Here is a 26,727-nt window from a genome sequence, read left to right on the forward strand (position 1 = left end):
TTAAAGGAACAGTTCACCCAAAACTGAACATTTGCTCACTGTTTACTCTCCCTCAAGTGGTTATAGACCTGTATGAGTTTCTTTCTACTGTTGAACACTGAAGAAGATATTTCAAAGAATGCTGGAAACCTGTAACCATTGACATCTATAGTAGGAAAACCAAATGCAGTCGCTGGTTTCCAGCATTCTTCAGTATTTCTTTATTTGTTCAACAGAAGAAGAGAAACAGGTCACGCTTTACTTGAGGAGGGTGTTCATAAGACTGTCGTGAAGCCTTTATAATCATGACATGGCACGTGTTGTGAATGTGAAGGAGATTATATGGATGCTTATAACTACTGTCATTAAGTGTCATTCGCTCCTCTGTCATAAACATGACAGTCATGAGGCATTATAACTGTGTCATGAATATTATTCTGATCCTGATTTCAGTGGAACAAGCTGTGTTTGTCATTAAAATGTCTCATTAAAAGTCTCATTACTCTGTCAGACCATGTTATAACAGCGTCATTAATATTTAATAACAAATTCAGCTTGTGCCACTGCAGTTGAGATAAAACAGAACAAACATTAATAATGACGCTGTTATAAAACTCCTAACATCATTCATAGTGATAATAACAGTCATGTTAATGACAACTTGGGTTATCTTGGAAATGTCATGACAGACAAAAACAGGTCGTGCATGTGTTTATGTCAGGTGGTCATAACAAGCAATGTCATCTCTGCATTTACAATGACAAAACTGAGTGAATGACCCTTAATATATCATGAGCATGCATAAAATCTCATTCACGACGAGTGTCATAGCATGAACATAGAGGTGTCATGACAGTCTTATGAACACTGCTTCAAGTAAAGTGTTACCAAAAAGAAAATCTTATAAAGGATCAAGTGGAGGATGAGGAAACGATGACAGAATAAATCACATTACTGAATGAACTGCGCCTCTAACAGGACTAGAGGAATATAGCTATTTATATACATATCATTCATTTGGCAAGTTTTTGTTCTTTTACATTTTTATTTATTTAAATTCACAGATTTATTTAATAAATGTCCTTTAATAAGCTTATTCTACACATTCCTTTATTCAAACACAAATGAGCTTTCATGAATGACCTGTGAATTCAGCTCATAATCCCTCCCAGAGGGTGTCAGAGCTGGAATCCGGCCGTTAGACAGCCTCATAGCTCTGGATGAAGCACATCTTCACCTGCTTTTAAAGAAACACTCCACCTTTAAAAAACATTTCGCAAGTCTCCTGGAGTCAAACAGGACTTCAATCATTTTTGCATCCTGTCAGCAGATTACTTGTTCTGGTGGGGTCATTATTAGCTTAGCTTAGCTTAGCATAATGAAGTGAATCAGATTAGACCATTAGCTAGATCATTTTCCTATTTAAAGCTACAGTCTTCTGTAGTTACATCATGAAATAAAACCAATGGAAAGTGATAGTTGGGTCAATATTACTAGGAACTGTGATAGAGGCATAATAGTCGTGGGAAAAAAGTGGAGTGCTCCTATGAAAAGCTTATAACCTCATACTATACGGGTAAAATGGTCTCATATCACTGAAATATTTGATCACACGAGGATAATAATGAATATTTCATATTGTATTTTTCATAATCTTCCCTCGTGACACACTGTGATTATGGCAGTGATTAATCTTGTCTATTGTAGACCCTCGTTATATTGTCTCAATCATTGTAGATTAAGTTTGAACAACGAAGAGCTTAAATAATAAATGACTTTAAAGATGATTTGACGAAAACGAAAAACCTGTAAGCATTGGTTTCATAGTAGGAAAAACAAATACAGTGGAAGTCAGTGGTTGCAGGTTTCCAACATTCTTCAAAATATCTTCTTTTGTTTATAGCAGAATAAAGAAACTCAAACAGCTTTGGAACAAATGCAGGATGTGTAAATGATGACAGCATGTTCATTTTTGGGTGAACTGCCCCTTTAAATACCTCACAGTATCTTCATAGAGCTGAATGTACAAGCAGAGATGTGAAGCAGAAAAGACGATCACCGTCAGCATTGTGGACAAATATAAGACACCTGTATATTTTGAGACATGAAGATTTGGGGAATGGAGAGTGTTTCCACCTTGAAGACCACCAAGCAGATCACCAGCAGATCTGGAGTCTGTGGGGGTCTATTTATTTTTGTTAAATCATCATTGTGGATGGAACAGAAAGGGTTTATCTAAGACTGAGTTGATCTGCAGAGCTCAGTCAGGGTAATGTCAGACTGATGGTGTTGTTGCTCAGTGCCGACACTAGAGGGCTCTGCTTCACATTAAACTGCTTTATTTGTGTTCACAGTTTAAAAAGACTACACACAGACACAAATTCAGCATCTGATCAGACATTATCCAGTCATACAAGACTCACATTCACTTATATATATATATATATATATATATATATATATATATATATATATATATATATATATATATATATATATATATATATATATATATATATTCCTCAAATAGAGAGCAGATTTCTCCAGCACATTTCTAATCATAATAGTGTTAATAACTCATCTCTAATAACTGATTTATTTTCTCTTCATCGTGATGACAGTAAATAATATTAGACTAGATATTCTTCAAGACACTTCTATACAGCTTAAAGTGACATTTAAAGGCTTCACTAGGGTAATTAGGTTAACTAGGCAGGTAAGGGTTATTAGGCAAGTTATTGTATAATGATGGTTTCTTCTGTAGACTATCAAAAAATATATATATAGCTTAAAGGGGCTAATAATATTGACCTGAAAATGGTGTTTCTTAAATTTAAAACTGCTTTTATTCTAGCTGAAATAAAACAAATCAGACTTTCTCTAGAAGAACAAATATTATCAGACATACTGTGAAAATGTCCTTGCTCTGTTAAACATAATTTGGGAAATATTTAAAAAAAAAGAAAATTCAAAGGGGGGGGGCTAATAATTCTGACTTTAACTGTATATATATATATAGGTAGGCTAAATTGTCCATAGTGTATGTGTGTGAATGAGTGTGTATAGATGTTTCCCAGTGATGGGTTGCAGCTAGAAGGGCATCCTCAGCGTAAAACATATGCTGGATAATGTGGTGATTAATAAAGGGACTAAGCCGAAAAGAAAATGAATGAATTAATTAATGACATGGTCAAGACAATCTTGACAACTTAACTGAATTTGAATATGGCATGGTGCCAGACGGGCTGCTCTGAGTATTTCAGAAACTGCTGATTGAGCGGCAGTTCTGTGGGCGCAAATGCCTTGTTGATGCCAGAAGTCAGAGGAGAATGGCCAGACTGGTTCCAGCTGATAGAAAGGCGACAGTAACTCAAATAAGCACTCGTTACAACCGAGGTCTGCAGAAGAGCATCTCTGAACACACAACACGTCCAACCTTGAGGCGGATGGGCTACAGCAGCAGAAGACCACACCGGGTGCCGCTCCTGTCAGCTAAGAACAGGAAACTGAGGCTACAATTCACACAGGCTCACCAAAACTGGACAATAGAAGATTGGAGAAACGTTGCCTGGTCTGATGAGTCTCCATTTCTGCTGACACATTCGGATGCTCGGCTCACAATTTGGCCTCAACAACATGAAAGCATGGATCCATCCTGCCTTGTATCAGCGGTTCAGGCTGCTGGTGGTGGTGTAATGGTGTGGGGGAGATTTTCTTTGGGTCCATTAGTACCAATTGAGCATGGTGTCAACGCCACAGCCTACCTGAGTATTGCTGCTGACCATGTCCATCCCTTTATGAGCACAGTGTCTCCATCTTCTGATGGCTACTTCCAGCAGGATAACGCACCATGTCATAAAGCACCAATCATCTCAGACTGGTTTCTTGAACATGACAATGAGTTCACTGTACTCAAATGGCCTCCACAGTCACCAGAGCTCAATCCAATAGAGCACCTTTGGGATGTGGTGGAACGGGAGATTGGCATCATGGATGTGCAGCCGACAAATCTGCACCAACTGTGTGATGCTATCATGTCAATATGGAGCAAAATCTCTGAGGAATATTTCCAGTAGCTTGTTGAATCTCTGCCATGAAGGATTAAGGCAGTTCTGAAGGTGAAAGGGGGTCCAACATGATACTAGTAAGGTGTACCTAATCAAGTGGCTGGTGAGTGTATATATGCGTATGCGTATGCGTATGCGTGCGTGTGTGTGTAGTATGCTTTTGCCTCATTGCACTTGAGTAAAGAATATCATGTTTCACAGCAGTTGTGTGAAATGCATCAGTCATGAAGTGAAAGTATTTTCTTGCACATACCTTACGTGATGCATGATTTAATAAAGCAGTTAAGTGGCACACATGTTGTACATCTGCTTTAGATTGCCATACACTACTGTTGAGTGAAGAATGGAGCATATCCAGTTTTGCAGCATTCTCTTACGGTGTTGTTTAAGTATTAAAAGAAACAACACAAAGACGCAGGTAAAGCTGCTTTACAGACGCAATAGAAACAGAAATAATAGAAAAGTCAGGTATGAAGTTTCAGTTCAGTAGATGTTTGTTGATGATTCAGTTTGCTTTAATATAAATCTCACAGTTGAAGGATCCACTGACACAAACCAAGCAGACCTCGGACAGAAGGTGACAGAGGGCAGAATCAAAACTCCACCGATATAGAAATGGACAACAAACCTTGAGAGATACTAGGCTCAGTTCTCCAGTTCTCCTCTGGCCAAATGTAAAGGGCAGAGCTGCAGTCTGGATGTCGGAGGCCTTGAGAACGATGAGTCTTCATTGTGGAGACTCTGCAGGTCTGAGTTGGTCACCGGCGGGTGTTCAGGCTAGCCCATGATGTCAATACAGTGATTCGTTTGTCTGATGGTGAGGGGGCTGTGTTGAGTTCATCCTTACTGCACCACAAACATCTGCCCGATCCAACAGCTGAAGCACCGACTGCTCCAAACAGTCTTGAGCAGTTCGTTTGGATATCACATACACAGATCAGGGTAGTACCAGCCAATATAGTGATTTGAGGAGAATTCAGAATGAATCCAAACTTAACACTTTATTTTCCAGATGTAACACCTCCTCTATGTAAGATGTTTCACTGAGGGAGTTCACAGAATTTCAATCATACTGAAATTTACCTTCACAGGCCTGTTTTTTTACTCTTTTCTTCTTGTTTAATTTCTCCACAAGTATAGACCACACAAGCAAAAGCAATCAATACATACACCCTGGCAGTCACTGAAAATAAACAGTGTTTAAATGATATAGATGGTGAGCTGAATATATTCTTTAGACGGTTTGAGTGCAAGTCAATGAAATCCACATCCTCTCTCTGGGAAATACGATAGAGCAATGTAGAATTAAGAGTCACTGACCGGGTCATTCCAAGTCTCAGAGTATCATAGTAGTTCACTCGCCGATGTTCCACACTTTCTGGAAAAACTATTGATGACCATAAAGTTCAAAACCAATCAATGATCAATGAGTGTAGTCCATGTAAAAGTGTGCATCAACATCACCATCTCTGAAAAACCTCCAGCACAGGTCTAGATAAGAAATAAACATGGGGAAAATCACAACTCAATATTGAAAATACTCTCAAACTTAAACACTCATTCAACACTCACATTTGAGCAGCAACAATAATGTTCTCAGAGTGGCTTGGTAGCCTTAGTACACCATGCTGCTCCCTCTACCAAACACAACTCATTTGCTCTATGGTGGCCTGGAATATATCCGGTTATCACTCCCCTCTAGCGCAGCCTAGTGCCTCTTAGTAACATTGCAGCCACTGCTTCTGACACCACAAGGAACCAAAACTATAATTATAAACGCATGTAATGTTTGTTGGTTACACAGATAAAAGTGTCATGCCAGTTACAGATTTAAACAATATAAAAGAAATGTACAACATCAGTTACTCCAAGATAAAATCAAGCGTTAGAGAAGGATGAAGTACATTACAGCATGCAATTCTCTCATGCAAAAGCTCAGAGACTCACACACTGCAACGGGGTATCTTCGCTACAAGAGCCCAATGACATTTTTGTACCTTTCCCTTAAATACTCAACTCAGAACAAGCATCTATAAATTCAAGACAACGAAAGCGTCAGAGACTCTTGTCTGATCATGAGTTGGTGTGAAGACCGTTTTCCCTGGAGTGGAGCATCTGACAAAGATCTCATCAAAGCCAAAACCCAGGTCAACATATATAAGTGAATTTGTGAAATATTACTGTGGAATTTGACCACTTTACCAATCACACAGAGACATTTAAAATGACACCAAACATGAAAGGGAAAAACTATAGATCCAGGCGATACTGCATGCTGAGAACTTGGTCATTCTGTGTGGAATGTGATTGATCTACTCTAATGGAGAAGGTGAAGTAGAGGGCAGAGAGGAGGGCTCAGGATGAATGATGGAGACAGCTGAAGAACTGGTTTCCAAGCTAATCTTCTTTTCAGATTAGAAAATGTATTGGTTAATTGCCTGTTAGTTCTTGTGGTCTTGCCTCATGAAATACCTCAACAGTGGTCAGGGTCTGATATTGTGGAGAAATTTAGCCATTCTTACACCCTTTATGCTATAATTTATGCTATAAACCATCCCAATGAAAATGAAAGCTACCATTTCACCATAACCTTTCAGACTGACTCCAGATTCTGATCATAGGCCACAGAAATGCCACCGAGCGGGTTAATTTCCACAATTCTCTCATTTCAGTCTTTGGGAAATCCTCCAGAAGTCTATCAGAGGTAACATTCAGACACAGTAACCTCCAAAACCAGCCTTCCAGCTGACGTCACCCAGAAAGCAGAACCAGTTCTCCTGTAAATAGCGGAGCAGCAGTGATTCTGCACAGTTTCCATCATGAGAGGCGCAGGACAGCTCTGTGTGCTGGGGCTGATGATGCTGAGCTGGGCTTCGTGGCTCCGCTGTGACCCTGTAGACTCCATGTGCGGTGCGTATTTAAATGGAGACGTCAACATCGCAATACTGAGCTCAATTCACTCTAAGGTGAGAAACCTTCACCAACGAACCAGACCACAGCCATTCATCTGCTCTGAGTGAGTATGGACAAAGCCTTCTCATATTATGACATGCTGCTACAGCAAATAAGATCATATGCATACTTACCAATGCTAAGACCAGCAGAGTTCAGAAATGGAAACCAGGGACATTAAAAACTTTAGTGGTCAAAATATAACTTCAATGCCATTTGTTCTCATGAATTAATTATTTGTTCATAATTAATATTTGTTGTGGACTGCATATATTAATATTACTGTTATTCATTACAATGCTTATTGCTATTAAAACAGCATCATACTATTTATTTACAGTATGTTGTGCTTTATATATATATATACTGGCACTTTCACCCACATGGTAGTTTAAAAATGTGTAATAATTACTGTGATGTGAATGTAGAATTTTATTGAATCTTTGAATTGGTATACATACTTTATCCAGGTCCAGAAACACTGAGATACTGAGATAGCCTCTTAGACGACAGACTGTTCACACAAAACCTCTGTAGAGAGCCAGAAGATGGCCTCAAATGAAGACTTTTGTGGATTTGTATGTAGTTAAGTTTCTTAGACAAGTTAAAAAGAAATTTAGCAGCTTGTGTTTTTAATATGTGTATTTATGTGCTATAATCAACCTGTTGACCAGCTGTGTTTAACAATGAAGGGAACCTGGCATGCAGTCTGTTGTGTGTTCATATGTAGGGGCTCACGAGTAACAGAATCCCAGCTTCAGAAGAGGCATCAGTGACATTAATGCATTTAATATATGAAGGGAATATCCCAGAAGAGGTTGGAGAAAACTTGCTTGCGTGTGCAGAACCTTTTTATTCCAGACTGCTCTATGACTACAAATAATTCAAAGCTGAAGTCGCATCAAAATGAGCTAAATTTGTCTGAAAGATGTCATTTTTTAATATGGTTCATGTTTGTTTGGTTATTGTTATCAAACACTAGTTTAAGTTCGCTGGTGTTGAGAATCAGACCATCATCCTTCATGTGCAGAGCTGTGTTTGTAGGTGTGGTGTTCATATTCATATGTATAGATGGTTGTTGGAATTCAATTTACTTTGATAACGGTGTGCTGCTGCAGTGTTCTCCAAGCAGGAGGTTTTGCACAATGTTGAAGTTCAGTTCAGTGTGGTTTAATCTTCACTGCTGAAAGTCCAAACACTGAAGAGCAAATCCATCCATGAGCAGCTCCACAAGACATAATACAAGCAAGCCAGTGGAGACAGTGGAGGAGCAAACCTCACCAGTTGACCAAACTGAAGGAAAAAACTGGCCAAACTTCTTGTGCAGAGCTGCAGTCTAGGCGCTGGAGGCTGGAGAACGCTGGACGTCCATCGAGGAGAAGCTGCAGGTGGGAGAGGTCACTGGCTGGTGTTCAGGCTGACCCTTCAGGATCAATGTGGAGACTCGTCTGTCACTGGGGTCTTACAGGGATCAGTCTCATGCTCTCCACTCCTCCAGGATCCTGGAGACCTCAGGGATAATAAACACTGACTAACATAAGTGCAGATGCCGCTCACATTATAATGTCTTTAGGGAAGTGTTCCCAGCTCCGGTTGCACTCAATAATGCAGACTAACACTCCTTTAGAGGATTTAGATTTCAGCAGCATGTGTGTGTTATGTGTATGCTAATGCAGAGAGATGTGTCTTTAATCTAGTTTACTCTGACAGAGTGTGTCTGCTCCAGAACTGTGCTAGGAAGAGTTCCAGAGTTTAGGTGTCAGATATGAGAAAGATCTACTGCCTACTGTTGATGCTGATATTCTGGGAATAATCAATAGTCCAGGATTAATTGAGTGTAGAGGACGTGAAAGGCTATAATACACCAGGCGCTCCCTCAATTACTGGGGAGCTCAGCCATTCAGGGCTTTGTAGGTAGTCGATAAAGTGTTCACATGTATAGGATATTTAATAGGGAGCCAATGATGACTGAACTGGAGTAATATGATCATCTCTGTGTTCTAGAAAGCTCTCTAGCCGCTGCATTTTGAGCCAGCTGAAGTTTGTTAATCAGGCCAGCAGGGCAGCCGCCGAGTAACGCATTACAGTAATCTAATCTAGAGGTCATGACAGCATGAGTAAGCTTTTCTGCATTAGACACTGATAGCAGATGTTGAAGTTTACCGACATTTTTAAGATGAAAAAATCAGTTTTACAGATGCTGAAATCTGGCCTTTAAATAACAGGCTGCTATCAAAAATCACCCCCTAATTACTGAAGATGAGGACTGAACTGACAATCCATCAAGGGTTAAAGAGTGTTATGGGGTTTTGCGTGTGAGGTTTGTGGGTCAAGTAAGACCTCAGTTTTATCTGAATTAAGTAATAAAAAATTATTAGTCATCCAATTTTTAAAATCAGTCCAAAACTCTTCTGTCTGACACGTCACATGAGCCATTTTCCATTCTTTCAGATTTTGGATTACTGCAATTGTTTTATGGCATCTCCAAATATCAGGTAGCTCAACTTCAAGTGGTCCAGAATACTGCAGACAAATTTATCAAAAATGGTCACAAACATGATCATGGCACCCCCATTCTACATTTCATTCATCTGCAATCAGTCATTTCAGGATTAAGTTAAAAATCATTATTTGTGTTTCACAATCTGGCAATCTTCAAAATGCACAGCTGATCTTCAGCATCCCTTCTAAAGTTTAAGATCTTGTGATCTTAATTTATTGAAAAGGCTGAAACAGACAGGGGCCTTTCGGTAGGTCCTCAATTGTGGAATGGTTTGCCTGTACTACTCAGAATGGTCCCCTCTTTACCAGTTTTTAAAGCTCTTCTGAAAACTCATACGTTTTAACAAGTAAAGATCTGTTGATTTTTTTCCTGTGAGAGTAAAATCCTGGTCAAGATTAAGCCGATCAGAACACACATGGATCATGTCTGCCAATGGAATCAGTAATATGCATAATATGTATAGTTTTATGTTTATCTGACCTTATGTAGTCCCTCACACACGTAATATGCAGTTATGTAGTGCCTTAAATTAGCTCCAAAGGGAATATAACAGAATTTAAAGCGGCTTCAAAAGAATCAACTCTCTTGAACTGAACAAATGAATCGTCCAGCGCTTGTTTGAACAGGCAGTGCTGTTGACTCTAAAACAAATATTGCTATTCGAAATAAAGTAAAAACACTTCATACTTCAGCAGGGTTATACTATAGGAAGGCAATAGATTCATGAATATACACAGGCCACTTTCCTTTAAATACAAAACAGACTTTATTCATTACAAACAAAACTAACACAAACACAAACTTGAGTTCACTGGCGGTTAGTTGGTTGTTGAAGTGACGTATCTGAGGCTGTCGATGAAGTGAAGTCCGGAAGACAGAAACTGTAGTCCTGTCGACTGGTTTTGCGAAGCAACTCTAGACAGAAAGAAAAGAAAGAAGAGTAAACAGATGATGGGGAGTTCGAGGCTGGTCTCATCCCATTTTAGTGTCCCAGTCCAGCTGGACTGGACCTGGAGTTGTCCTGGAAGCGAAGCATCTCCACTCCTCAACAGCTGCTGCTGGTGCATCTGCTCCGCTCTGCTCGACTCTGTTGAGACTGGACTAGACTAAAGTTTGGGGTGATGGTTTTAACCATCAATGTTTCCGGCCCCTAATAGAACTGGATCAATAAGGCATTGTCCGTGGATCTGGATGACAGTCCCATGTTCGCACATGCAGCTTTGGCTTGGCTCACTCACATGAGCCATGGTCAGATCAAAATGGCTCTCGATCAAGGTGATTCTGATCACAGGTGTCGACTCAGTTATCGGTGTCTGCATTGTTAAGTCCCACACACTTATATTAAACGTATTATGTTTGGGAGAATTATTTTGAAAATGGCATAAGCGATGAGACTAAACCCTGCCATGCTAACAACACTTATCGTCTGCTGTGCCACAGGGTTAATTGAAGTGTACTCATCAATGGTGCAGAACTGAGCAACCTCATTTTCTGTTTTACCAGTTTTGATCTGATGACATTTCTACAGTCGCTGGGTGCCATCTACACAGTTGAGGAGATCAATAATTCAAATTTTCTCCCTGGAATTAAGCTGGGATATAAAATCTGTGACCCCTGTGCATCTCCCACCAAAGCACTGCACTGCCTGGAGCATTTACTGGCCATCAATGGATCCTTACCGGCGCTTTCAGACTATTCAGACTTCTGTCCACCATCCAAAGCGATTCTGGGAGAAAGATACTCTGAGTTATCCATCGCTATCGCCAAGCTCCTCAGCCTCTACCTTGTTCCTCAGGTAATTTCTGAACTCTCTGTCTTATTAAAGTCCGCATTTACATGCATATTGCAGAAGGAGAAGGTGTCTGTTCTGTCATACTCACTGTCAGTCAAAACTTGAGTTCACTTCTTCATTTTTACAGCTCTTTTAACAGCAGTTAAAGGATCATGAATCCCCAAAACACATATTTTCACATGTATATAGGGTTAGCTGAAAACATTAATATGACTCCTGCATTTTATCATGATGTGTAAATTAATTATTTGTGCTTTTAATTTCGTTCTTCCAGTTTGAAAAGCAAAGTAATGTTGTATGAGGTCATATATACTTCTCCTAGTGGTGACTGACTGTCAGGAGTGAAGACTATGATGTGGCACCAACAGATTTTAAGCATTTATCCATGTTTATTCATGAGAAAGAGCAGGTTCAAATCAATCACCACACATCCTACTGAATGAGATATAATACATTAATGTGAGGTATGAGGTGAGATAGAGGGGCAGCAAGAAGGTTTAAGTCCTGGCTGGGCCAGGGGGCATTTATGTGGCATTTTATTCTCCCTGTGTCTGTGTGGGTTTCCTTCGGGTGCTCTGGTGCTTTTGGTCCTCAAGGGGATCACCTCAGCTGTGGTGTTGATGGTAGAGGAGAGTGCTGACTATTCACTCTCCACATCTACAATCCCTGCCATTTCTGGGCTCAATCCTGCAACCTTTGGAATAATAAGTCCAACTCTCTAATGCACAGGTGTCAGACTCCTGGAGAGCCACAGCTCTACACAGTTAGTTTGAGCCCTAATTAAGTTGGAATTAAACTGCAGGGCTGTGTCCCTTTTTTGTCTTTGTGAAATTTGTTGATTTTATAATTGTGTTTTTCTCTGTTCTAGTGCTCAGTTACTAAAACTAAAAGTGTATCATCAGTAACTGAAAGAAACACTTTATCTGTCCCCAGGTCAGCACGTCCTCCTCTTCTCCAGTCCTGAGTGATAAACTGCGGTACCCGTCCTTCATGCGTGTGATTCCCAGTGATGTGCACCAGGCTGAGGCGCTGGTCAAGCTCATCTCTCATTTCTCCTGGAACTGGGTTGGTGTCGTGTACGGAGATGATGACTATGGTAGAGGAGCCTATCAGAGCTTCACAGAGAAGTCCCAGGGCAAAATATGTGCAGACTTCGAGAAAGTGGTGCCGCACTACTTAGACCAGGTGGATGTGGATAAGTACATCCAAGAAGCTGCAAATGCTATAAGATCATCCTCCGCCAATGTGGTGCTGCTCATCCTGAAGCCACAGCTGGTGGAAAAGCTCTTTAAGGAGATGATCCAGACCAACACTAGCAGAGTCTGGATCGCGAGCGACGCCTGGTCAATGTACCGTCCACTAACCCAGATGAAGGACATCAACAAAGTGGGCACAATCTTTGGCTTTTCTTTTGCTTTGGGAAACATTCCAGGGTTTGAAGACTACCTGAGGAATCTGAGGCCAACACCTGGAGCGAAGAATGACTTCATCGAGGAGTACCAGCAGCTGAGACTGAACTGCTCACTGTGGCCGTCCAGCTGCACCACAGATGATGTGCTGTACGCAGTAGAGCTGAGGGAGGCCTATCGAGAGAGAGTGGCCATTTACACAATAGCACATGGCCTCAGGGTACTCTTGAAGTGCAATGACACTGCCTGCTCATCTGAGACCAACTTCCCTCCATGGCAGGTGAGGTTTCTCTCCATGCAGTTGGGGTTAAGCTCAGTGATGAACTCTTCATTAGTGTGGGTCAGAGATCTCCAAGACTTTAGCTTTACTTGTCTGTAATGATGTAAGAGGGGCTAATAATTCTGACTTCAACTGTATGTATGTATATATATACTGTATATATGGAACTGTATGTTTTACTGTCTATGTGTGCCTGGGCTACCTTGTTAACCGGCTTAACAATAGTGGCTTAATTCCACACAGCTCATCTGTCTGTGCTCTACCTTTAGTGTATGGCAGGGTTACTCATCTACAGACGCTTTATTTAATTACATGTCTTAAAGTTGCAACCTGCTGTTTTGCTCTCTGATTGGTTGAATTGAAACATACGAATATCCTCTTGAAGACCAACAACCAGAGATGTACAGAGTACTACTTAGCGTGACACAGCCTTAATGAAGGCCAGCTAGTTAACGTTAAGTAAACATTGCAGCATGTTTCTTTAGATTCGATGGTGAATGTTTGAAGGCCGTTATTTCGCAGTCTTTCAGAAAACAGAGAACGCACTTAATTCTATCTTTCACTCTGACAAATGCAAGCATGGACTCTAAATAGGGCCATGGGTGGTCTTCTTCCTCATCGCCACGAACAGTTGAAAGTGAAGGAGTTGAAGGTGGAATTTCTGGGTTTTCCATGTCGAAAACTAACTAAAGTGCTCTCAGTGCAGGCAGGCAGCGCTGTCTTCTTTGATCGTCTGAATGATGACGAGCCAGCTTACTCAAACCTGTGACAGCGCCATCTGCTGCTCTGGCAGTGATAATGTGGGTTTGGAATGATTCGTAACATTTAATAACTGTAACGATGCAGCACATAAATAAATCTACCGGAGTAAAATATTAACCTCATCGAAAATATGTACTGAAGTAAAAGTGGAAGTAGGAGAAAACACAATACAGCAGTAGAGTACAGATACAGCCTTTAGTACTTAAGTACAGTAGTGAAGCAGTTTACTTCGTTACTATACATCTCTGCCAACAACACATTATATTCACTAATGTTTTACATGAACATCTTGCAGAGTGCTAATGAAAATGACACTGAGGTGTTTAAATGTTGAGCAAGCTCATTGGCTGCTGAGACATTAGAAATCAATCACCTGTTCCATATTGTTGGAAGCAGATTGAATGGGACTTATCTACTACGACAAGTCAGAAGCTCTTGGAGTTTTTTTTTTTTTAAGTAATCAGGATCAATACAAAGTAATAGCTGGTTTTGTCAGGGCAGGCAGCTAACAATCTTAAAATGTGCAGGCAGGGGTCAGTGCAGGCAACAATCACTACTATGATAGGCAAACAAACAAGGAATGCTCAGTAATGATGGCCAGGGTAAATCAATACATAGTGAGGATCAAGAGTAAAGCTGCGGTCACACTGGGCTTTTCTCTCCATAGACTTCCATTCATATGAATGCGAAGGCATCAGACCGGAAACACAAGGTCATGTGTCAAGTTTCACAGGTCTCTGCGGTGCAAAGTTCCAGCTTGGTGAACTCTGACCTGCGAAATCGCATCACTTGACTGTGTGAGATCAATCGAGGATCAAAACATGACCTGTCTGGACAGAAATGTAAAACATGGAGCGATCACTCGCTTTATTAATGTCTAATCATCTTGTTTAATCCCGCCCCTTTTCGCAGCGCCCCACGACAGAAGTTCGCATGATCAAACTCTAGTGTGACGAGTGGCAATTTATAGTGGGATGTTAAGCAGGTCAGCTGTAAATGAAATCGGTCTCAGGAATAAGGGCTTATGGGAGTTGTAGTCTGAATGATAAATTGAACATTGAAAATGAAATAATTTAATGGCTGTAATATATATAGTACCATATTCTGCAGTGTTTTGAACAGCCATGAACAACCACAGGGTGGACGTTAAATCATTTTGCCTTGTTTTGCAGCTCGTGTCAAGCATGCGCAGTGTCAATTTCACACTCGACGGAAACTCTTATTTCTTTGATGAACTCGGTGACTTTACGGACGGATATGATGTCATAATGTGGAAGGAAAATAATGATGAGCGAATGATTGAACCTGTGGGAAAATTCCTCATTAAAAAAGGAGATGTGGAAATCTTTAGAGAATACCACTGGATCAATGAAACCGTAAGCAGTGATGTCTCTTATGCTAACCCCTCTGGCCTTCAGTTAACAGTCTATAATGATGACTGAACACACACATCTCCTCCATCCTACAGCTCCTCAGCTCCAGTTGCTCTGAGTTCTGCCAACCTGGAACAGTGAAGAAGCAGTCAAACATCACCTGCTGCTACAAGTGTGTCCCCTGCGATGCGGGATACTACACCAATGCATCAGGTAAAGCAGAAAATCATGTTGATTCAACCGTATGAGCATTTCCCCCCGGCTTCTTACTCAGTCCTTTACTGTTTCAGAGGTTTGTTCCATTCGGCAAAGTGCACATCACAGGATATACTGCCATGATTCCAGTTTCAATAAAGCATGTTCAGGTCAAAGGGTATTAAGTAAGCCTTGTCAAGTATCCCAGCAGGCACACAACATCATAAGACATTAACCCTTCACACTCTGCTCTTACTGGTGGATGAAGATCAATGAAGATTGGCCACCAGCTGCTCACATTTAGCCATTAAACATCCAACATCAAATTGGCCAGTGTTTCAGTTTCATTGTCTAAACCAGGGGTCACCAATCTCGGTCCTGGAGGGCCGGTGTCCCTGCAGGGTTTAGCTCCAACTTGCCTCAACACACCTGCCTGTATGTTTCAAGTATACCTAGTAAGAGCTTGATTAGCTTGTTCAGGTGTGTTTGATTAGGGTTGGAGCTAAAATCTGCAGGACACCGGCCCTCCAGGAACAAGTTTGGTGACCCCTGGTCTAAACCCTGGATCTACTTTTCCTTATATCCTTTATATCTTCATTTTCTTAAGTGGGAAGTGTACTGTTCTAGGTGTTTCATTCAGATGTTTGAATGTTGGAGAGGTCTTGGTTTCAGGTAAGCACAGTGCATTTTCTGCTAAATAAGGACCAATGCCAAACCTCGCTATCTTTGCTTAGTCCCTTGGTCGCCACAGCAGAATGAACCGCCAATTACTCTGGCATATCTTTTACAAAGTGAATGACCTTCCAGCCCCAACCCAGCACTGAGAGCACACAAACTCATAAACCCCCAGTGCTGGAAAACACCCATACACACTCTCATTCACACACACTTATATACTATGGCTAATTTAGTTTCTCCAGTTCACCTATAGTTCACATGGGTTTGTTGGAAACTGGAGCACCTTGAGAAAACCCACACAAACACTGGGTGGACATGCTCAAACTGAGGAGCCTTCAAGACTGCAATATAATACAATCTTTTTCACAAACCGGTAACCTGGGGTGCTGAAATATAACTGGGAAAGCTGGCAGTGGGTGGGTTATAGAGATCAAAACAGAGACAAACATCCCAACAAGGAGCGTACATTTTCAAAGCAGAATAACTGACTTTAGCATTGCTTTTCAGATGTTCACTCAGCACTTTCCTAAATATCTGCAACACATTATGGTCTTTATATGATTTAGATGATTTAAAAACTTACTAACAGCACCTTTAACATCCCAGTAAGCAAAGTCGTGCACTCATAACCCGGACTACTTTGGGAACCAACGGTAGAACAAATGTTATCGGTTTTACAAGAATCAAATCCCAACATTAAGCTAATGACAGTATCTGAGGACAAACTCAGAGCTGAAGGTGTCCTGGTGTCCTGCAGAGTCCAACACAAATCAAAAACAGCTGATCATGCTATTCAGTGTCTCCCTAGAAACCTAGAGACAGGCATGCTCTACTAGACCCATCCCTGCTAGACTTGTAGAATATTAAACATTAGAGCTGCTTTTCTAGTTCACCTGTAATGACTGTTTGTATGCTTGTTTTTCAGATCAGTCTGAATGCCTGAAGTGTCCTGACGGGCAGTCATCTCTTAAAGGAGCAATCCAATGTGAGATCGTCAAGGAGCAGTATCTGTTCTGGACGGATGGTTACCCCATAGCTCTGTTAGCGGCCACTGCTATAGGCCTGCTTCTGGTGTTGGCCTCGTCCATCCTCTTCTGTGTGCACAGGAACACGGTGGTCATCAAGAAGGCAGACAGCACAATGTCAGGATTCATGTTTCTGGGGCTGACGGCCAGCTTCATCAGCGTGATCATGTTCATCGGCAGGCCGAATGAGCATCTGTGTAGGGCACAGCAAGCCGTGTACAGCCTCGGCTTCACCCTGTGTGTTTCCTGCATTCTGGTTAAAGCCTTTCGCACCTTTCTGGCTTTCCTGGTCTTCAATCCACAAAAGCAGCATGAGCTTAGGAAACTCTACAAGCCTCTTATGATCCTGGTCCTGCTGACTGGGGGTCAAGGCATCATCCTATTGTTCTGGCTGATTTTGAAGTCTCCTTACCCAGATCCTTTAAAGGCTGAAAGCAGCTTGATAAAATATATAATCTGCAATGAAGGCTCTATTGCAGGTTTTGGGGCAATGCATGGTTATATAGCTCTGTTGGCCTTCACCTGTTTCTTTCTTGCGTTCAAAGGCAGAAAAGTCCCACAGGATTTCAATGAAACCGGAGTCATCATCTTCAGCATGCTGATCCATCTGTTCGTCTGGCTTTGCTTTATTCCCATTTATATTGACAGAAACAGGACCGAGCAGCGGCACATCGTACAGGCCTCAGCCATCCTGGCCTCCAACTACGGCATCATGTTTTGTCATTTTCTCCCCAAGTGTTATGTGGTGCTGTGGGAGCTGTCGGAGAACTCTAGGGCGATCATCCTAGGCAGGCTGACCAGACGCATTAGAGATGAGACGGCCAGTGCAGATATTGGTGTAGTAACAGTCTCAGGCATCATCTGTGCAGAAGCGCCAGCAGAGATCAGCCCTGTTTTCAAGGATCCTTCTATAAAATCTGTGGAGTCATTTCATGCGGACAGAGGCGGTGCAGAGCAGGCCAGACAAAGACACATTACTACAAATCCTGATTAAATCCTCATCTTTGACAGCCGGTTGCAGAAATCACTGGCAGGGTCACAGAGAGGATTTCAGTCCAGAGAAAACCTACAAATACTCCTGATACAAGACACATGTAACTCAGTTTACCCTGTGCTACTGTTGGTGGTTCAAAACACAAGTCACTTAAATACCTCTTCTTCTTTTCTTTTTCACTTTTATCAAAACAATTAAGTCAGGGGACTTTTAAAATATATTTTGATTATAATGCATATATATATATATATAATACAGAATGACAACAGACTTCAATTGAATCAGAGTTTAGCGGGTAAATTCTAATAAGACTAGGTAACCAGCAGGGCATCTTATTAGCCAGATGAGCTTATGGTCTTACGCATGCGCTTTATTCCTGAAGTGTGACCATATGTGTGTGTGGCACAGACTTAAGCTTCAATCCTGTCCTGTCTGTGGAACAAAACAGCAACTGGACAGAAGGTAATTGGTCAAATAACTCAAGAAGACTGGGATAGCAGACACGGACAGCAAAGAATTTATTCTTGAGCATTATATCTTCATTCAGCAAAACTGCTGAAAAAGAAAGGAAGATCATTCTCCCATCAACATGGGCTGCTCTCCCTCCAAAGGACAACTCTTTAGTAAAAAGCCTGCTTTACCATCTGGGCCAGCTGAAAGCAAGACAAACCCCGGCCTTCTATCAGATGGAGATCAGATTCAGTCCAGAGCAGAGGATTCAGAAGGACTAGAAGAAACAGAGATAGAGGAAAATGCAAAAAACTCTGAAGGTAAGAGGTGTTCAGTAGATAATCTAGTCTGCGATGCCATAGCAATAGTGCAAGAAGATGCTGCTGAGAAGATTCTGGAGATAATCTGTTCTCATGATGAACAAAGTGCACAAGAGACTCTCCTAGAAAAGCAGGAAGAAGCAGTAGAGGAGAAAAAGACCAAAGAAACGCAGGTAAAGCGAAAAAAGCAAAAAAAAACGAGACTGAGAAAAAACTCCTATGTGCTGTCGAAAGCAGAGTTTGTACTGAAAGCCCACCAGGCAGCCTATGCGTACCTGAACCCCAGCATATCCAAATACGAGTCTCTTCTAGGGCTCCTAGGCCAGGCTGCACAGACCCAGCGCTCTCTACAGACCACGGTGGCTTCAGTAGTGCTGCACTTCGAGGAGATCAACCAGGCTCTGGAGGACCTGGCCGCTGACGGCGAGCAGCTGCTGAGGGAACATGGACACAACATGACGTGGCCCGCTTCTCTCAAAGACTATCCCCCTACAGCAGCCAATGGGCAGACCGGCTCCCCACTGCCATCCGAGCTGCTGCAGCAGATGCTCCTTCACTCCGCAGTGAACATGGCCTCAGTGGGAGACTCTGTCAGATGCCGGAGCGACTCGGCCCTACAGGAACTAGCCCAGTACTTTGGCTCCATGTCAGAGCTCATAGGAGAGAAGCTGCTGGCTAAACGTGCGGCTGAGGAGCGCTTGAAGCAGGTCCTGTGCCATGTGGAGGCAGCTGCCTTCAGAAAGCCCTGTCCTGAGGACTCTGCACTGCACAGTGAGGACAGCGGCATCGGTGCAGAGAACGACTGTCAGAATGGATCCGAGCGCCTGCGTCGCAGCAGGGGGAGTTTGGGATCAGGAGCAAATGCTAGAATAACATCTGCCTTCAACAATAGTTTATCTCTAGACCAGCAGCACACCAGTGAGCAAGTTTCAGATAATGATGAGGATGAGGATGATGAAGAGGATGATGAAGATGCAGAACCCGAGGAGGAAGTCAGTGGCAAAGATGAGCTGGAGGTGCAAGAGGACAAGAAGATTGAGACAACGTGTGGCTTTTCTGAAGCAGACACCAGCCGTCCTGCTTTCCAGAGTGGGCTTCAGGAAACAGCCAAGGCCAGCTATCTGAAAAGGAAAATCAGACGGCCAAAAACAGCAGACAACAACACTTTTCAGATGAAACCGAAGCATCGCCATTTAAGAGGACCAAAGCGCTCTCAATCTGCAGAGTGTTTGTGCAGTGAAGAGAAAGACTCAGATCCTCATGAGAAACTGGGATATCAGAGAAACCAGCAAGCCCAGCACTGGAGGAGAAAAACTCATTTACCCGAAGGTCGTGTTCGGTCAAAGATCAGAGGTGGTTCATCAGGGGCACCGAGTGCAGACAGATACTACGGCCTTCAGTATGGCAGCAAAGGGCCTTTCAGAGCAGTTCCACCCAGCTCTCCTCCAGCCTTTACTCCAGAGCCACCGGGGCGAAATGCTGTCAGGAGGCTCATCAACACTTTCAGCCAAGGAGTGGAGGACACTTCAAGACAAGGTCTTTTAGACCAAAGGCCAGTGAGGGCCAGAGGCCACAAGAAATGCAGTCTGCCACTTCTGCAGAACAGCAGAGGAGCGCTGACCACCGGTGCCGACCTCCATTTGCTGGCTGAAAGACCTGAGATCCTGGACCTGGACAGCCTCCCGCCTCCGCCTCCAGAGATGCTTATGGACAACTCGTACATCAGCAGTGCAGGACCATCCGCTGAAGAAAGGCCTCATGATGTGCAGTGCCGGGGCCAGCCTGTGCCACTCAGCCGGGCCAACATGCAGCGCTGCATCTCCTCTCGGCCTGCAAGGCAAGATGCTTTTCTGGGCTCCAGCATTGAGCGGGATTATCCGCAGGTGACTGAGGGTGAGAACGCAACGCTGCACAACAAATGTTATCCTCCAACCACTCCACCAGTCTCCAGGACACGACTCCCACCCTCTTGCCCCACTGTGCACCACGCAGTGCCGACTCCCCCGTCCACAGCCTGGCCCCCCAACGGGAGGTGGACTCCATCTGCAAAACCACACACACTTCCTCCTGGCTCACAGTCTTATTTAGAGGCCCGGGCCAAGTTTTGTCAGGAGAACCAACCGTGGCCCCCCTCATGCACATCTACATTACCCCGGCCATGGGGAGATCCAGCCCGAGGAAGGGTGTTGACAGGACACCTCCAGCCATCGGGTCACGGCCCACAGCCCCACAGCGAGCCACTGCCGGACATCAGAGCGCAGGAGGGGCAGATCAGGGACGGCCCAGACTCCACCAGTGACGGGTGAGTGTCCTCCATTACTGAAATATCACAAATCTGCAATATCTGATGATGAAGGATTACATGCAAATGCACCCTAATGAATGCTAAAAATAAGACCAAGCAATCAAGCCATGTTAAAGGAACAGTTCACCCTGAAATTAATCACTGGATCATTTTGGTTGAGTTTTTTCTTCTGTTGAACACAAAGGAAGACACTGAAGAACGCAAGAAAGCAGCCATTGACTTACATAGTAGAATCTAAAATCACTGTGTAAGTCAACGGCTGCTTTCATTCCAGCATTCTTCAGTGTCTTCCCTTGTGTTCAACAGAAGAATGATGAAAATGAGGAAATGATGACAGAATTTTCAGTTTTGGTTGATCTGGCCCTTTAAGAAAACAATAAGAATGTACAGAGTTACCTCCACTCTGTTTTGGTTTACCTGCTTGTTCTTGATGTTTTCAGGTTGATAACACTATAGCCGGTGGTGTAAAGTAACTACAAATCCTCAAATGACTGTAATTGAGCAGTTTTCCTCAGGAATTGTTCTGTACCAAGTCGTTTTATAAATGTGCACTTTTACTCTCCCTCGAGTACATTTTTACTGCAGTATTGGTACTTTTACTCCACTGCTGTTCAACCTGCAGTCACTACTGTATTATTTCTTGTCTATGGGGATTAGAAACATCAGTCCTGTGATTCCCGTCCAATCAAATCACACACAGAAGGTAAATCTCATCATAATGTACTACCTCAACACATGAGCGCTTTATAAATGCAGAAAACTGCCTGGAAACATTAAAAGTGTACAGAAGATGTCCAAAATCTTTACACAAAATGACCCAGAGACGGTTTAGATGCATGTCACAGATGAGAAGATGACGGATGTTCACTGTATGATGACTGAAATGGCCTTAAAACACCCAGCAGACACAAGACGTCAATGTCCAACATCAAACCTAAAATCAACCAAATATCATCATCTAATGATGTTACAGCTTGACGTTGTGTAGATGTTACCACTATGAAATCTATCAGATGTTGGATGTTGGTTGCCACACCTGATGATTAAATGTCAGTATTTGACGTCAATATGACGCTGGTCTAAGATGATGGCGGCTGTATTTTGGTCACTGTCTAACACAACCTAAAAACAACCCAAATTTGACGTCGTTATTGAACATTAAAATAACGTTGTCTTTAGATGCTGGCTTTAATTTTGGTCACCTGATGTCAGAATCTAAATCTAACCTAATAATAACGTCTTATGATGTTGTGTTCCTGCTGGGCAATCACTAAATGCACTACAGAATGTTACGTTTACACACATCCACAAATGACATGTAAATGCATCAGCTTTACACGGCGTGATGCTCACTACTCTTGAGTACTTTTGAAAGCTCCTTTTACTCAGACTTTGAGTAATATCTACAACAGATTTACTCTACATTTTTAGGCAAGTAATGCTACTGTTACTTGAGTATGATTTTTCAGTCCTCTTCCCACCACTGGCTATAGCAGAAGAACAAAGATCCTTATTCTGTCATTATTATTAGTATTTGTTTGTATTGTTTCACTCTGTTCAACTGTCTGATTTGTTTTGTGCAAAAGTAAAACATGACCGTTCACATTCATAAATAGTAGTGACGCTCTCTTTTTTACCTGGAATGATATCAGACACATGTTGGTGATTATTATTGTTTTAAAAATATTAAATCACATATCAAACATCACATTTAGCATACTATAGCATATCACATTTCTCCTCAATATCACACACCCTACGTCCTCTATATATATGCCATCAGATGACACAGGTCTGATTAGGTTTAGGATTTAGTTGAGTGGCTGGCCTACAAACACACAGAACAGAAGCAGCTGCTGAGAGACAGGTGGAGGGTCGCTGAACTAGATTAGTCAATTGTGTTTTAATGTTAATACAGGTGCTCCGTCAGCCAGTTATTTACAGCAGCAGTATCTCAGTGACCTGACTCTTCATCTCCTCCCGCAGCTCTGGGGTTTGTTGAAGCGCTCCGCCTCAGAGAGAAAGAGCATATTCATAACTGTCCTGTCACGCATCTCTCATCACCTTCTGCAATGGCAGGAATGTGCTGTCACTTACAGTAAAGCGGCTTTAACCACGTTTGTGTACATAAGTGCTTCAAAAACAACTACTGTTTAAAGAGATCGCTTTCAACAATGGCAAAGACCCCCCGTTCACTCTCTAAACCTTTACAGGTGACCTTCTGTTGAACACAAGTGAAGATATTCTGAAGAAAGCTGGAAACTATTCAGGTCCATTATAGAATAGCTACAGGCGTCCAGCTTTCTTTACAACATCCTCTGTGTCAGATGATCTGTGACAGGTAAAGAGTGAGTAAATGATGACAGAACAGTCTGTTTTGGCTGAGCTATCTCTTCAATGTACTGAGATTATGTGGGCATTTCTGTGAACATGATATAGCCATCCTCAATCTGACTGGAGGAGTTGAGTTAGAGCTGACAAACACACAACTCTAAACCACAGGTTACTAATGTCCTTTCACTAATAACAGCGTATAACAGTGTCAAACACAGCGTACAGTACTGTCCTCAAAGATGCTCAGTCCAGCCGGAGGGATCAATCAAACTGTGAAGTCAATAGTGAGAGGTTACTGCAGTGTGTTTGCTATCACAGGGCTTTATTTCTAATCAGGACAAACTGTTCATTTGAGATTTCCAGAGCAGAGCAGAGCAGAAGTGTGGGATATTTATTGTGTTATAATATTGTAATCATCCTGAGAAAGAGAATCCACAATCCCAGTCTATTATACTGCAGTTAGAAATCACCCTCTGCCCTATAAGTCAAGATCTGGACACCAGAGATACGCTGGAAGAGCTGTATTATATCAGAAAATATACATTATTACTGTGATTGGCCAATTAAATGATGGGAGACGCAGTGGCGCAGTGGGTAGCGGTGTCACCTCACAGCGGGAAGGTCTCTGGTTTGAGTCCCAGCTGGGTCAGTTGGTGTTTCTGTGTGGAGTTTGCATGTTCTCCCCGTGTTGGTGTGGGTTTCCTCCGGGGGCTCCGGTTTCCCCCACAGTCCAAACACATGCACTATAGGGGAACTGATCAACTAAACTGGCCGTAGTGTATGAGTGTGTGAGTGTGAATGAGTGTGTATGGGTGTTTCCCAGTACTGGGTTGCGGCTGGAAGGGCATCCGCTATAAATCATATGCTGGATAAATTGGCGGTTCGTTCCACTGTGGTAACCCTTGATAAATAAAGGAAGTAAGCCAAAGGAAAATGATGAATGGAATTAAATGATTCAACAGTTCAACAAAGGAAGGCAGTGTTACACGACTCTCGTTATGCACATGTATTTATGACATTAGGACTGTATTGTTTAGCTGATGTTTACACACACACACACACACACACACACACACACGTTTACTCCGGGAAGTCAGGGGAAACCCAGAGGAACCACCCCTTGTCTAATGGTGATGTGGTGGTGATGAGCCTCTTCTGTAAAGCTGCTGTAGAATGATCTGTACGCTGTATTGAATTGATCTGTACGCTGTATTGAATTGATCAGGAAGAACCTGTCATGTCTGGAGATTTCTCATGACTGTAGGTTAGGAAGGTGGATGAGAAGAAGCAGAGGAACACTAGAGAAAGAGAAAGATGTTACGCAGTCAGGTGTGTGAGTGCTGAGAGTTTACTGCGGTTAATCAGAGCTAATCTGAGCCGCTCAGGCTAATCCTGCAGATTACCATCAGACAACACTGACAACACACACCTGTGCTGAGGAGGAGGAGGAGGAGGAGGAGGAACATGGCCTACATACTGTACATCTCTCTCGCTCAATCTGTCCATCCATCCATCCTTTTCTCTATCTGTCTATGCGTCTGTCCATCCACATTTCTATCTCTCTATCTCTCTATCTGTCTATCTATCTATATATCTGTCTGTTTATCTGTCTGTAGGTCGATCGTTCTGTCTGTCTGTCTGTCTGTCTGTCAATCTATCTATCTATCTATCTATCTATCTATCTATCTATCTATCTATCTATCTATCTATCTAGCTAGCTAGCTATCTATCTAGCTATCTATCTATCTGTCTGTCTGTCTGTCTGTCTGTCTGTCTGTCTGTCTGTCTGTCTGTCTATCTATCTATCTATCTATCTATCTATCCGTCTGTCCATCTGTCTGTCTGTCCATTCATCCATCATTACTCATCCATCCTTCTGTCTGGTCATCTCTCTAGACAGCACAAATGGTATTTCATTAATAAAAGCACACTAGAAAAGCACATGTGGTGTGATATCTCAGTAATGCCTTTATAAAGTGAAGCGTTTCTGAAAGCTAACGCTGTTATTATTCATAGATCAGAGTCAGACGAGTGCAGTCTGCTCAAATGAAGAATAAAATAATCCAGTGTCAGGCTGGAGTTTCCCTCTGTGCGTCTGTCAGCTCTGGTATTATTCACACAGGGGCATGGAGCTCTTTCAAACACACTCACACTCTGTGATTTATCAGCTTCCTCCAGTGTTGAACACACAAGCAGGTATTTTAATAAAGCTGAAAACCTGTAACCATTGACTTCTCTGGTATTTTTCCTACTACAGAAGTCAATGGTTACAGGTTTTCAGCTTTCTTCAAAATACCATCTTTAGTGTTGAACAGGAGAAAGAAACTGACGAAGGTTTACAACCACTTGAGGGAGAGTAAACAGTGTGTAATCTACCCCTTTAACTATCCTAAACGCAGTGTTTGATCCCACTGAATATGATGCTTTCAGACATCTTATGAAACCCCTTCAGCTTATATTAGATCCACCCAGACCTGATGCTGAATGCCTCTTTCAGCACTGAGCTCAGCTTTATCAGGGTTGTAGCCTTTAAAAGTAGCCGAAAGCCTTTATCAGCCCAGCAGTTGTTTTTCTGGATGTTTCCTGAGGTTGTGTTTGTGTTTTTCCCACAGGACGAGGCCTGAATGTGAGCCAGAGCCGGCAGACTCTCACCTGAACACGCTCCAGTCCCAGCAGATTGCAGATTAGCTGGATTACAGACCTGAGCTGGGATATATCGGGGAACTTTCCAAAGAAATATCAGCACCACAATGCTTCCAGGAGCTTTAAAGTGTGTGCATTCGTTTCTGTGTCAATCTGTTGAGCTCATGTTTACGTTTCCATCTATAGCAGATCTTTCTAATGATTTTTAATGTATAACACCAGATCAAGCGCACTAGCTTTCGTCAGAGACACTGCCTTTATCATACTCATGTAACTGTACTCACTGTGAGACATATCTAATCCTGAATAATAAACTATATCACTCATATAATCTCCGGTGAGTGTCTTGTGAAGCTGTATTCGTGTGTTTTGAGTAGAAGATCTGATCTGATGTTATTAATGTTTCCCACACACACACACACACACACACACCTGAGCACTGTACACACACTACTGCATGAGTTGAGTTTGACCATTCAACACACACAGAGAGACTTGTTTCACTATCTTTGTGAGGACATTACAGAGACTTTCACTGTTTGTCTCTGTTTTTAGGTATATAGTTTATTATACACTTATATATTAAGTTACTCAAATGATCAAGTGGATATCTGCTGATTTCAGAATTCATATGAGCCTAATATCCAGTGAGTTGTTTCTTAGATA

At 42.3% G+C, this 26,727-nt stretch overlaps 1 protein-coding gene across 1 annotated transcript; it reads left to right on the forward strand.

Moving 5' to 3' along the window:
* The first annotated feature begins 6,865 nt into the window (after positions 1-6,865).
* Positions 6,866-18,009, forward strand: LOC130247877 (G-protein coupled receptor family C group 6 member A). The gene is made up of 6 exons (XM_056481365.1): positions 6,866-7,062; positions 11,005-11,296; positions 12,227-12,982; positions 14,917-15,120; positions 15,213-15,330; positions 16,916-18,009. The coding sequence occupies exons 1-6, from the start codon at positions 6,866-6,868 to the stop codon at positions 18,007-18,009; spliced, it is 2,661 nt and encodes an 886-aa protein (XP_056337340.1).
* The last annotated feature ends 8,718 nt before the right edge of the window (positions 18,010-26,727 follow it).

Source organism: Danio aesculapii, chromosome 20, assembly GCF_903798145.1.
Source record: "Danio aesculapii chromosome 20, fDanAes4.1, whole genome shotgun sequence".
Taxonomy (NCBI): domain Eukaryota; kingdom Metazoa; phylum Chordata; class Actinopteri; order Cypriniformes; family Danionidae; genus Danio; species Danio aesculapii.